General features: G+C 33.9%; 1 protein-coding gene across 1 annotated transcript in view; it reads left to right on the top strand.

Moving 5' to 3' along the window:
• The window catches only part of MYBL1 (MYB proto-oncogene like 1), a 66,957-nt gene extending 54,069 nt beyond the window's left edge, over nucleotides 1-12,888 (top strand). The window contains exons 10-16 of the mRNA XM_043975465.1: nucleotides 1,207-1,575; nucleotides 2,499-2,641; nucleotides 3,231-3,345; nucleotides 5,528-5,644; nucleotides 5,735-5,842; nucleotides 8,698-8,877; nucleotides 10,158-12,888. Of these exons, the coding sequence (XP_043831400.1) occupies nucleotides 1,207-1,575; nucleotides 2,499-2,641; nucleotides 3,231-3,345; nucleotides 5,528-5,644; nucleotides 5,735-5,842; nucleotides 8,698-8,877; nucleotides 10,158-10,286 (1,161 nt within the window). The 3' untranslated portion in view covers nucleotides 10,287-12,888. The remainder of the gene's footprint in view (nucleotides 1-1,206; nucleotides 1,576-2,498; nucleotides 2,642-3,230; nucleotides 3,346-5,527; nucleotides 5,645-5,734; nucleotides 5,843-8,697; nucleotides 8,878-10,157) is intronic.
• Nucleotides 12,889-14,697: the final 1,809 nt, after the last annotated feature.

Raw genomic sequence — 14,697 nt, 5'->3', positions numbered from 1 at the left:
GTGAAATGCCAGGATGGATGGATCAAATGTTGGAATTAAGGTTGCTGGGAGAAATATAAACAACCTCGGATATGCAGATAATACTATTCTAATGGCAGAAAGTGAAGAGGAATTAAGAAGCCTCTTGATGAAGGTGAAAGAGGAGAGTGTAAGAAAGCTGTCTTGAATCTTAACTTAAAAAACCTAAGATCATGGCAACTGGTCCCATTACTTCCTAGCAAATAGAAGGAGAAGAAATGGAAGCAGTGTAAGTGGGCTCAAAGATCATTGTAATTGGCAACTGCAGTCATGAAATTAAGACGTTTGCTCCTTGGAAGGAAAGCTATGACAAATCTGGACGTTATACTAAAAAGCAAAGACATCACCTTGCTGACACAGGTCCTTTTTAGTCAAAGCTATGGATTGTTCACTATCAGTGTATGGCTGTGAGAGTTGGACTATAAGGAGAGCTGAGCACAACAGAATTGATTATTTTGAATTGTGTTGCTGGAGAAGGTTTTTGGGAGTCCCTTGGAAAGCAAGGAGATCAAATCAGTCATAATTCATACTATTCACTAGAAGGCCAAATTCTGAAGCTGAAATACTTTGGTCACATAATGAGAAGACAAGACTCATTGGAAAAGACCCTGTTGTTGGGAAAGATTGAAGGCAAAAAGAAGAGGGGACAGCAAAGGATGAGATGGCTAGATAGTCATGGAAACAATGAACATGAACTTGGACAGACTTCAGGAGCTGGTGGAAGATAGAAGGGCCTGGTGTGCTATGGTCTATGGGGTCACAGAGTCAGACATGACTGAACAACACACTCCTAAAGCATTGCAAGGTTCATCTTATCAGGCCGTTGCTTTTCCATTGGCTTTTCCTAGATCTTCTGGGCAGAAGGCTGAGGATTAGTGTGCACTGGGGCCAAGGAGCTCACTTTCAGATAAAATATATTTTAAACTATTCATTTTGATATACTTTCATAGTGAGCTACAAGTGTCAAAATGCTATATTATTTAAAATATTCCAGATTGGAAAGAGGGTAAAACTGGGAACTTGGGTTATTGTTCTTAAGTTGTCTTGTTAAATATCCAGCTAAAGCTGATTGCTAATGATGAAAATGAGAGGTTTTACTGACCCTCTGGGAATAAAGTCAACTGGTGTTTAAGATTATATCCAAATTTCTTATCAAATTAACTTTAATAATAACCTACTGTGTTGCAGGATCCTGTAGCTTGGAGTGATGTTACCAGTTTTGACCTTTCTGATGCTGCTGCTTCTCCTGTTAAACCCACCCCAGTTAAATTGATGCGTATTCAGCACAGTGAAGGAGCCATGGAATGTCAGTTTAATGTCAGTCTTGTACTGGAAGGGAAAAAAAACAATTTCAGTAGTGGAGAGGGTGATACTATTCCTTCAGTATCCCCAAATGTGGCCAAGTTTAGCACTCCACCTACTATCTTAAGAAAGAAGAGAAGAATGCGAGTTGGTCAGTCACCAATTGGTGAACTCAATGATGGCTCATTTAATGACGCTGTCAACATTGCACTAAAACATACACCAGTGAAAACACTACCATTTTCTCCTTCACAGGTATAGCCTTTTTGTGTGTTATTTGTTTAAGTAATATTTTAAAAGTTCTTAGTAGTAGTAGATTACTCTAAAAAAATGACATTGTAATTCATGGACATAGATTTAAAAATGTATATTTAAAGTACTTGTACAATGAGATCTAAGTTTCTAGTCTAATTTGGAATGGGAAACCATAGAGCCATGTATTAGAATTTTTAAAAAATAATAGTAAGGGGGCAGCTAGGTGGTGCAGTGGATAGAGCACCAGCCCTGGATTCAGGAGGACCTGAGTTCAAATCCAGCCTCAGACCCTTAACACTTACTAGCTGTGTGACCCTGGGCAAGTCACTTAACCCCAATTGTCTCACCAAAAAAAAAAAAAAAAAAGAGTAAGGCCTGAAACACCTATGAGTAAAGTACATTAATTTTGTGATATCTTTCAAAAAGATTATTCAGTATTATGCTTTGTTTTAGAAGAAACTTTAGATAGCAAATGCAGATGTGTTATTACTCTTATGCATTTTAAGAGGAAGAAGAAAGTAATTTTAAAAATATACAAATTTGACATTTATCTAAATACTTCATTGATCTGTGATCTCAATAATATGAGCACCCTATTCAGTGTTGCAGATTGCAACCTATCTACACATTCTCAATATTTGTCCATGTCCTACTATAAATATTCCATAAAGGCAAAAGAACAAAACATTTATTACTTATTATTGAACTATGTGCCAGTCATTGTGCTAAGCTAAAATCTACCCGGTGTTCTGGAGGCCTATATCTAGATCCTTTTATATTATTCGAGTACCTGTATAGCACTTAAGTGCCACATTAACATTTAACTAATGTCAATTAGTGTTAACCTTTAATATTAGTATAGGGATTTTAAAAGATAAAATTGTCCTTAAATTGTGTACCACCCCCCCCCCTTTTTTTTTAAGTTTTTCAATACATGCCCTGGAAATGAACAACTTAATATTGAAAATCCTGCATTTACATCAACCCCAATCTGTGGCCAAAAAGTACTTATCACAACTCCTCTTCACAAAGAAACTACACCCAAAGATCAAAAGGAGAATGCAGGGTAAGTGAACATTAAGTGTCTGTCTAAGGCAGCTAGGTGGTGCAGTGGATAAAGTACTGGCCCTGTATTCAGGAGAACCTGAGTTTGAATACGGCCTCAGACACTTGACACTTACTAGCTGTGTGACCCTGAGCATGTCACTTAACTCTCATTGCCCCACCAAAAAAGAAAAAAAAATGTCTAGTGTTCAGAGAAAGTGGGCAGTGACTTTTAAAGTAGTTATTTACTGAAGTAGCACTGTAATTTATTTGTTATGCATTTATATGATCCCATAAAACCATCATACTTAGGAATTTGTAAAAGTAACTATCCCCTTTTGTCCCATATGTTAGATGAATTAGTTTTTAAAAATAACAATAATAGGTGACTTGACTACTTGTTAAGGATAGAGACAAGATTCATTGTTAAAGTAAAAGTTGGACTTAGATCACCTCTTTTGTTCTTGACCTTTGTAATTCTGTGATTCTAACTGCTTCTCCCCATTGTATCTTTGTAGTCAAAGTTTTTGTTAAAAAATTAAAAGTTAAATAAAATGTGAGTATGCATATTACAATTTTTAACATGATTTTGACCCATATCTGTTTGATAGGTTTAGAACCCCTACAATTAGAAGATCTATACTGGGTACCACACCAAGAACTCCAACTCCTTTTAAGAATGCTCTTGCTGCTCAGGAGAAAAAATATGGACCTCTAAAAATTGTGGTAGGTATATATTTTTTCCTCAATCTGGATTGAGTAAATGGATATTTTTATATATTTGGTGATCGGTAGGACCTTATTCTTAGTATAAGAATGAATTATAATGGTTCAATAGGAAAAATCAAGGAGTAGTTACCAATCTTAAATACGAGGTGTTAGTACAGTGAATTTTCAGTTTGCTTGAGGAACCTTACTGAATCTGGGAAGTAAAAAGCCTTTGTAAAAGTTTATCTTTATTAAGAGAATTTTCTTTTCATAGATATCCACACTGTATGATTTCATGACCTTATTTGAACATATAATAGTCTTTCTTCAATCAAGTTAGCATTTTTGTCCAAATTTCTTGTTGTGCTTGAAGTCATTATATTTTATTAATACTCCTTTGTAGAAATATTTTTTGATAGAAATAATTTTTTAAATGTTTTAGATCATGGACAAAAACTTTCATAATGAACATTATGTAGTTAATTATGCTTGAATCGAATTAAATGGAGGGAGCAGCATGAAGTACTGATTTCTTCCAGATTATTGCCTAAAATTATTCAATTAACTTCATAGAAATTTGGCTAGTAATTATATTGAAAACTAGAAATGCATATGACCAGAATATAGTAGTAATCTTATTATGCAATTTCAGGGAAGAATAGAATTAAAACATTTTCTTTGAAATGATGGTGAATAATGCCTGTGGTATTATGACTCTACCTTTAGAAAAAGACAAATTTGCTAATTAATATGACTCCTATATAGCCCTTCTTCTAAATAAGAGCAGCTTTAAATCTCATTTTAATTTCCAAAGAGAGTTTTTACAAATGCTTTGGAGTTATATTTCATTTGCTAATCTTATTCTCTTACCTTAATCTGCTGGAAATATTGGTTACTTGATATCTCAAGTGCCATTTAACCAAAGTACTACTTATATATAGAATAATAACTGAATTTGTCATTTTATTAAGAGATTTTGAGGAAGTTTTCTATTCCTAGTACCTACCTTGTTGGTGGGTACAAACTGATGTTTTAATTAATTTCTTCACTGAAGAGAAACAGTGGTGTAATGTATACATTGAGTAATCTTGGGCAAGCCACATAACTTAGTTTAGTTTTTTAGTTAGTGCTATGGGCAACTTGGTAAGACTTGAGTTGCAAACAAGATAATGGCCTTCATCTGAAGGATTTCTTTATCTTGGAGTTTGTTTTACCAGTTAAATCACAGCTCTAGTATAAAAGTCTCTGATCTTCACTAAATGTTAGGAACTGTATCAGCTTGTTGTCTAATAGAAAGCTGAAAGATATTGATCCTCAAAGTAAATAAAACATATTTAAAATATTATGCTTTTTTATTGTAATATATAACCTATTTCAGATTGCTTGCTGGCTTCAGGGGTGGGGAGGCAAGGGAGAGAGAGAAAAAAATTTCGAACTCAAAATCTTATAAAAATGAATGTTAAAAACTATCTTTACATGTAATTGGGGAAAAATAAAATATTATTAAAATATACTTTTGTATGAAAAATTTGTTTTGAATTTGCTTATAAAGATGAAATTTTCCAATGACTTTTACTTTCCATATTCAAGGAGGTTGTTCAACTCTTAACAATTAGATTGATGAATAAAGTTATGCTATTTACACTATTAAAACTTTATTTTTCTAATTTTCTCCTTTGCTAATTTACTTTGTAGCCCAGTGTGTATTGCATTTCCCAAATTTCCCAGTTCTAAAATATCCCTATAGTTTCCATTAAAAATATATCTGAGGGGCGGCTAGGTGGTGCAGTGGATCAAGCACCGGCCTTGGATTCAGGAGGACCCGAGTTCAAATCTAGCCTCAGACACTTGCCATTTACTAGCTGTGTGACCCTGGGCAAGTCACTTAACCCTCATTGCCCCCATCAAAACCCAAATAAACAAACAAATATATCTGGAAAGTGTGATTTAATTAGGAAATAATGGGATAATGTTCTCACAAAGTAGGTTTTATTAACTCAGTGCTCATAATGTGCTGTTATCTTTTTTGCCATAAAATGCAGTATTTTAGCATACGTTTTTTTCAACCTAAAAAATTCCTAGAGGTTGACAAGAAAATTATGCAAGTGGAGGGAAAGTATATATGAAAGGTAGGCTTGTTGTATATGAGGAAAAAGTGTGGCTTTAACAGAAGGGATACTTTTTTATCCTTTAAATCCAGTCGCAGCCACTTGCCTTCTTAGAGGAAGATATTCGTGAGGTTTTAAAAGAAGAAACTGGAACAGACATATTCCTCAAAGAGGAAGATGACTCTACCTATAAAAGCTGCAAACAAGAGGTAAATTTGGAATATTGTAGTATATTACCTGTGCAATCAATATCCAATTTATTATGTAATAATTATTCTCTTATAAATTGTTCATTCTAGCATGTTTCTTCTGTGAAGAAAGTCAGAAAGTCATTAGTTTTAGATAATTGGGAAAAAGAAGAACCAAGTACTCAGCTATTAACAGAAGACAACATTTCAGATATACAGGTTGGTGAATAGCTTTTTAAAATATAAAACTGAAACTTATAAGAATTTTAGTTTTCATGGTATTTTTGTCAATTTTTATTGTTTGTCAGATTCTAATTTCCTGTTTATTAGGCAGCCAAAACTACAAGTACATTAGAAATTCATGTTGGATAAGTGCCTTTCAATATGGAACTCTTTTAACTAATTTTTAAAAGACTCATCAACGTGCCTATAGTTTCATGTGTATTTGAGATATATGAAGCTTATTAATAACTGGAATAAAAACCACTAAATGTCACCAGAGCTTTTCATTGCTTATCTCCAGGATATTAGTTTGTCTTGGCTGATCTGCCATTGTACAAATTATACTTATTTTTCAAAACTTGGGGAATATTTATTTATAGAATATTTATCAAACTTCAAGAAAGATTTAGCTTCAGTGCTTTAGTCTAAAACCATTTCAAACAAAAGAAGTTAACTCTTTCCAACCTTACCATATATGTCACTAATTGTTAACCTAAAGAATCAATTGCAGGGGCAGCTAGGTGGCACAGTGGATAGAGCACTGGCCCTGGAGTCAGGAGTACCTGAGTTCAAATCCGGCCTCAGACACTAAACACTTACTAGCTGTTTGATCCTGGGCAAGTCACTTAACCCCAATTGCCTCACTAAAAAAAAAAAATTAAAATAAAAAAAAAATGCATATCTTCATTACTACTTACTGTAGGAGGTGAAAAGTGTCAGGCTCTGCTTGGCAGCTTTAATTCACTATCTCCACTTCTGAGAAGGTAAAAATACCCATGAGACATTTGCATTTCTTCTTTTTTTTCCCCGTTGTTGTCAATACTCCATGGAATAAAAGTGCATTTTAAGAAATGAGTTTTGCAAAGCAAAGTCCTAAGGCATATGTGAATAGGTATTTGGGATAGGGAGTTTGTTACTGTATAGTCAAGGTGTGAGAAGAAAATAATCAGAGGAGTTTTTTAATGTTTTTGCCCCTTTCTCAAGTCTTTATTCCATTCCTCCAAGTGCTATAATAACACTATATTTACAGATTGCAGAAAAATGAGGTATTTTATGTAGCTGCTCATTATCAGACTAAAGTAATGCCATCAGGGATTTATAAATGCTATTGTCACTTTTTCTCATCTTTCTCTGATACTGCCTACACCACCAACATGCTTCTAGCTGCTCTGATGGAGAGGGTTTGGGAATACTGTCACATGTTCTCTATAGATGTTCTGTACTGTCACCTCCTGACCCTCCCTCTTCTTGCACTGTACCTTTAACTAAAAATAAGGAATCTTCTTTGATCTTCAATGGATTTGTGATCTCACTTATGTGGTTAGTCTCTCTAGTCATGCAAATTGCAGCCCATCCATACCTACTTATCATGTATGACTCTTGTTCATGTTCTCCTATAAATCTTCCATAGGGGTCCACTCATTGCGCTAATGGAGCTTCCCTTTAATTCCCCTGTATTGCATGGATATCAGTGAATCTGTTTATTGGTTTTCCCTTAATATTACAACAAAACTCTGCATTCCAGCTGAGAATCCCTTCTCTAATACACAAGGTCACCCAGACTGTCATTCACTATTTCTACTGGTAGAGAACTCCACTTTACAAGTCAACCCATTCTGTTACAGAATTGCTCCTCTCTCTCAGAAAGCTCTTCCTTATGTGGAAATGATTCCTAATAAGTTCTACTCATCAGAACAGATGCCACAAAATCTTCAAAAATTCTAAAGACCTCTTGGTTTGATCTTCTTTACTTCAACAGACTTAGTTTCTTTAACTGTTCCTTGTGTTTCACAGTTTCCAGGCCTCTTATCAAGAGGCAATATAATTTAGAGGAAAGAGCAGCAGACTTTGAATAAAGGAAGACCTGGGCTCAAATCCTTCCTTTGTGTCACTAGTTGTGTAATCATGGATAAATAACAACTCCTCTAAGTCTTAGTGTCTTCATATGTCTGTTGTATTTACCTGTTTTTATAAGTATTAAATGAAATAATGATTTTATATTGCCAGCCATAAAGTATGACATAAATGTCATCTGCTATTATTTTGGCTTTCCTTATGTGTAGGGTTACATCACTGCCATCAATATTCCTTTTAAAAACTGTACTCATACTTCTGCAACCTAGGATTATATTAGCTTTTTGAGAAGCCAGAGTTAACTTTTACAATTCCCAGGCCTTTTTCATTTGAACTGCTATTAGACCATATTTTTCTGATTTAAAATAAAACAAAACCTAAATGAAAAATTATACCTTTATCCATTGTATATTCATCTTGTTGTTTTGTTGTTCTAGCTTAGAGAAGTGTTTTGAAATTTGGATTCTGTCATTTGGCACATTAGCTATGCCTCTTTCCTAACTTTGTATCATCCAGAAACTTGATGAATATTGTATTAGGTAATTTGGAATGATTAACTTTATAGCACGAATAAAGAGTTTTTACTGGAATGTGAAGTACTTGGTTTTTTTTTTTTTTTAGGCCAAATTTGTAGGGAAAAAATATTTATGGCAGCCTTGCTTTAGAGTCATATGTATAGTATAGATGATTAATCTTTTTCTTTTTTTATGGCACTACTGCTTATATTTGTGTATTTTTTGTTGACACTTTCATGGTTAGAGTAAAATGCTGCTAGAATGACAATTCTCAAAAGCTATAAATTTCAATGCTTTTCTTGTCTCCATCTCTGAAACTTTTGTTTAATTCTTACCAATTACTCATCTTTGATATCATAGACAAAGCTTTCTTAGGAAAGGAGTAAAGCCACTTCAAGCTCAAATATTATATTTTATCCCCCCTTTAAAATTTTAATTAGTTGTAGGTATTTTATTTTCATTTCTCCTTTTTCCCCCTTTTAGTCAGAAAATATCTTTACAACATCTTTATTAATGATACCATTATTGGAAATACATGACAACAGGTGCAACCTGACACCAGAAAAACAAGATACAAATTCAGCCAACAAAACATACACACTTACTAAAAAGAAACCAAATCCTAGCACTTCCAAAGGTGTCAAATTGGAAAAGTCTCTTCAGGTATGAATTTATAAAATTTTTTTAGTGATTTAAAAAATATTCAGTTATCAGCTTGATCCTACTGGTCATGAATTCTTTTCTTTCTAGACTGCAACCAATATAATGATCACCAAAGGATGCATTGACTGCTATTTTACAATTCAGTTTAAATCTGGATTTCAAAAAGAGAATCTCATTTACAAATCTGTATATATTGGTTAAACAATTTGAGATGTAACAAAGACTCCACAGTGGTGGTTTTCAAACTTCTTTGACTGTGTTTTTTGGCACCCATCCTTCTATAACAAATGCAGCCCTGAAAGGATATGTGGTTAGGGGCTGTCCCAGAAACCCCGTTGCTACACATGATTGTTCTGCTTGAGCAGTGATTGCCTTTGAGCTTCTGGCATGCAGGTCGCACAACAAAACCCCTTTCCCAGCTGCAATGCAACCATAGTACAGCTGCAGATCTAGGCTAATGCATTGTCTGTTAGGTATGATAAACATTGGAAAATGTGGGAGGGCACTGAAGAGAGACGTTTCTCTTCATGCCTGAGTGGATGCAGAAGTAGCACCCTCTGGATACTTAAACATTCCTTAGAGATGACATTTGCGATCTGGTATACCCCATCCCCATGTCCAGGAAATAATCTGGATCATAATATTAGTTACATTTATTTTGGGGAGGATTTTGTTGTTGGTGGTGGTAATATGCAAATAGCCACTTGAAACATAAATTTGTCTGCTCAGTATATGAAAGTCTGGATATATAAAACAGATAACCTAAGAGGTGATTATTTGCTTTATAAAAGGCTCCACATAGGGTTAATTTAGATAGCAAGCTTCTCAGTGCATTTAAAATTTTTCAGTACAAAAATATAATTTGTCCATATTTTTTCAGGGATACTCCTGTTGTATAAACTCATAGTAGTACGAAAGCCTGTATTCCAATAAATAAAATATGAACTTTGTGTTATTCTTTATGAACTGTTATGCAGGAAATCCATTATATTATATTTAAACAAATTTCTCAACATCACATTCTCTGGTCATCCTGCTCTTCAAACTTCAACACAATGAAACCCGAAAAGGAATTGCTGAAGTTTCCTTTTCACTCTCAAGTTCAACTACTAGGAAAATGCCTTTAAACTAGTGTCCTGAAGCTTCCCTTCCCCCAAGGGAGCTATGAATTTGACCTACAATGAGAAAATTCACTTTTAAACCTAAAATTCTGAATTGGTACAGATACATTTATTGTGGAACTTTTTTAACTTTATTGTCATGTGTGTTTCCCTTTGTAGTCCAATTGTGAGTGGGAGGCAGTGGTTTATGGAAAAACCGAAGATCAACTTATTATGACTGAACAAGCAAGAAGATACCTGAGCACGTACACAGCATCAAGCAGCACTTCTAGGGCACTAATACTATAATTATCAGGATAACTGAGGAGAGTGTGCCACTCCTTTACTATGTATTCTGCACTAAATTAGGTTGCAGTGATATTTGTCAATGAATTATTATTAAACATTTTTAAGATAGCCTTAAAAAATTCACATCTTTTAAATAAATATCAGGCAGGCTCAAAGCTAAACCATTTTAGTAAGGGGGGATCAGAGCAATCTTGCAGTCTTTTTAAAAGGATTTTAAAAGTTGTTTTTAAAGAACAGTAAGAAAAGCAGCATTAGAACATGAATAAGTATTTTCATAGCAAATTTTTCACATATCATTTCCATAAAATGATGCCTACTATCTTGATGCTCTCTTGATGCTGCAATTTTGTTGTAGAGTAGGTTATAAGTACTTAATGATTTCTGAAACCACATGGCCTGTGTGTGGGAGAACATACACAGCTTGATGAGAGTACTTTGGCTTATGTGCTTATTTGCTTATGTAGCACTCTATTCTACTATGTATAAAGAAACACAGTGGAAAAAACCATAAAAGAAGAGTAGAAAGTTGCACTACTAGTTTTTTGTATTCTTCAGAAACGGTGAAATTAACTACAGTGTTAAATATATTTATTTGAAAATGGTACTAGAAATAAGATGGGTTGAATAAAGGGTTTTTTCATTTTTAGTACAGAGTCAGTATTTTCTTCATAAATCTCAGAAGAGCTGAGAGCTTTGTTGAATGTATTGTACAGTATGTAGGGACAGGAAAACTTTGTAAATTGGAAAGGAGTCTGTTTTTATAATTTATTTTCATTTTAAAGCTTAAATGTAGATATTTATATGTATACAGGGTGTCTAGAAGCCAATGTCGTTTCCTGTTTAACAGCTATATTAAGGACAAGTTTGGACTTTGAAGTATAAAACAGCAATAAGTTATAGGCTGCAAAGAATACAAATTCTCTGCTGTATGTCACATCTACCTAAATATTGCACTATGCCCTTTAAATCATGTTGGTTATAAAGTAGTTATTGCAAAATTTTTACTAAATTATAATTTAACTTTTTCTTTTTTAATTATATCTGAGGGTCATGTAAATTAGCATCATAATTTGTACGTGTTTTAAAATTGAGCATTTTATTTTGTTAAAACACACAACATAGCACCATGGTCCCTAACCGAGTCTTATCTGCACTTAGAATTTTATTATATTTACTTAGCATTTCAAAAATAGAGCAAATATTATTCTCTTATTTATACAGAAAAAACTTTTGTCCTTTTATAAAACTTTTGTGTTTCTCTACAGGTTACAACAGTTGCTTCAGTTGCCTATTTTAGGTATTTGCACTTATTTTATTTCTTTTTGAAGGAATGTCTTGGTTTGCTTTTGTTGTAGAGATTTTATGTAGTTAATTCCTTGCAGAGTATAATGGTGTGCTGTCAATTTACACTGACAGGTAAATAGAATTGTACACTGTAGTTTTAGTTATTTATAATTAACACACTCTCTCCCTCTCCACTCCTGAAGTATGCTGCTATAGAGAATAGCAGAATCAGCTTGCTGCTATGAGAGACGGAAAGAGCGACCACCATATGCACTGTGTGTAAAGATAAAGTCAAATGATGGCAGGTTCTCAAGTTAACTTCATGGGATCAACCATTACCAGGCAAATTCTTGCTGAACTGATGATAACTCTCAAATCCTAAGAGTTGAGTTTTGGTTGTCATACTGAAATATGAAAATAATAGAAGTGGCTTAGAAGCATCAGCTCCAGGGTCTATCATCTGTTTTTATGTTAGATAGGAATTGAAATAACAAACATTTGAATTTTAGCTACTGTGCAGCAGACCAAAAAGGATCTCAAACTATTTAAATCTGAGTCACTTTGGCCCTCCCCAATTTTTGTATACTGTGGTGAGAAGTGCAGAAAATATACAGGATTAAAATTATGCCTTGTTGATATCAAATAGAGCATTGTTTGGACCTCCTTAGCAATGTCTATTGGAGGGTGTTAATTCCTTGCTAATTAATGGACTTCTTGCAGAAGGTACACTATGAAAAACAATTTGACATAGCAAAGCTATAAAGTATTTAATTTACAATGAACTAGTGGCACATAATGGGCAGTGGATTGATTTTTCTCTTTGAAGCCCATAGCTAATATGGGTGCATATAGTCTCAAATCACCCAGGTCTATTATATAGAAAAATCTGCTTTTTAAAAAAAAATATAAGATTTCTTTTTCTTGAACATTAATCCCAAAGGTTAATGTATTCCAGATTTTATAAACCTAGGTTTACTGTACATAGCATATATTAGGGTTGGTATTGGTTGAGCCCTTTAGCTAATTGCTTTTTTGCTTTTGCAAGAAGATGTCAATATTTAACGTGAGGCATTTTAAGTCACCTTTTTACTGTTCTGTATATTTGTGTGCATTATAATTTTTCAAAGTGTTGGAAACAACCTAGATGTAGCAGCCAAACTTGTGTGGAAATGGGCTATGCATATAAAATACTCCATCTTGCCTTTGGGTTTTGACATTAGTGTACAACAATTACATCCACCAAGTTGGGTTTTTTGTTGTACTGGAAAAGTGCTTTTCCATTGTAAGAGAATCTTGAGTACAATGCTGATTTATGTTAACATCCAAAATAAAACATCTGTGTACAAGCTGACTTGAAATGTTCTTTTGTTTGAGGAATTGCTCTTTTTTGTGTGGTGGTATTGTTTGCACTAAAAAAATGTTAAAATATATATTATCTGACTCCTTGTTAGGACATAACAATAATTGTTTAGAATAGCCATTTATGGAATGATATATTGGATATCAACTCTGCATGAAATTGGCTTGGTTTTCCTAACTTTTGGGGAGGATAATGGGACTGTTGGATAATCAGATACCCACATTTCAATGCAGCTTCCTTGGGTGCCTAAAGGCACTTTCCACTGTATAACATCTCTTTTTTTTTTTGCTTATGAAACAAAAAATGAGTATTTTTAAAAATTAGCTAGCAACTGGTAATGAAATCCTATCTAAACTTAATGAGAATGCTGCTCTGGGACAGCAAACACTTATCACTGGTATCTTAATACTATATGGCTTAAATCATGGAATACCACAATCTCATAAGAATCACAATTGCAGCTTATCTGAATGGCCATGGCTAGGCACATAGTGGGCAGAAAGAACCTGTAGTATGTGACCAATGAAGATGCGTGCAAAAAGTCGTGTAAGTGATGAGTAGGCAACAACTTTGAAATGACAGGGATAGAAATTAAGAGTTTATTGATGGAACATAAGATTTTCTTTGTTGCTAGATGTTATTCATAGATGCCTGAATTCCTAAAGGAAAAACATCATGAAATTCATATACAGGAATTGCTGAATCAAAATCATGTTTTTGTCCCTCAAAGGTTTAATTGTGAATTTGAGGGTTATGACATACTTTCTTCCATAGAACTCATATTTATAGCTCTTTCAGTCACTGATGTTTCCTCAAAAGACTTGCTAGCGCTAGCCTCCCTGAAAAGCTTAATCAGGTACCTTTTCTAACTGGAAAAGAACTGTATGGAAAGAAAATGAGAGGGGGCGGCTAGGTGGCGCAGTGGATAAAGCACCAGCCCTGGTTTCAGGAGTACCTGAGTTGAAATCTGGCCTCAGACACTTGACACTAGCTATGTGACCCTGGGCAAGTTACTTAACCCCCATTGCCCTGGGGAAAAAAAAAAAAGAAAATGAGAGACATAATAAAGAAAACATAACACCTTAACACCTGGCAGAAACAATGCTAATTGAATGCTTTTTAAATACCTCTGCAAAACCTTTGGTATAGCCTCTGTTTTAAGTTCTACCTGTGACTTAATTTTTGTGTTCTCATCATTCTAGTTTTCTGTTCTCTATTTCATCAAGTAGTACATCGTGTGTGTATGTATATGTGTGTATATACATATATGTATTAGGCCAGAATATGACTGATCACCATATAAAGAAGGTGTCATCACACAACAAAAACAAAATCACACAGGCATTTTTTTCTACAGTTGCATATAACTTTTCCAAAAACAGCAAGGGTGTCAGTAAGGATATCTAATAAAGTATCATTCAAACAGTAAAACTGTTGATAGAGGAGGTTGATATATAAAGATGAAGTGAAAAGGAATAAAAGAACAAGTCTATTTTTATACACCAGTTTGACAATTTAATATAAGAAAGATTAATGGCAATGAAAGATAAAAGACAATGGAGACCAACACAAAATATGACAACTTTAGTAAAAATATCAACAATGAAGAAATTTCTACAAAATGAACAAAGTAAAAACTTGAACTTAGAAAGCAAAAATAGAAAATGAAAGAACAATTGGGTTGATATGAGGAGGGGTGTATTTTCAAAAAGGAGCAATAATATGAAGAAACAGTACAAAAAAGTCAACAAAAATTATAATATGCCT

Source organism: Dromiciops gliroides, chromosome 1, assembly GCF_019393635.1.
Source record: "Dromiciops gliroides isolate mDroGli1 chromosome 1, mDroGli1.pri, whole genome shotgun sequence".
Classification (NCBI taxonomy): Eukaryota; Metazoa; Chordata; class Mammalia; order Microbiotheria; family Microbiotheriidae; genus Dromiciops; species Dromiciops gliroides.
The sequence above is the reverse complement of the archived record's forward strand: the minus strand, read 5'-3'. Positions and strand labels throughout refer to the sequence as shown.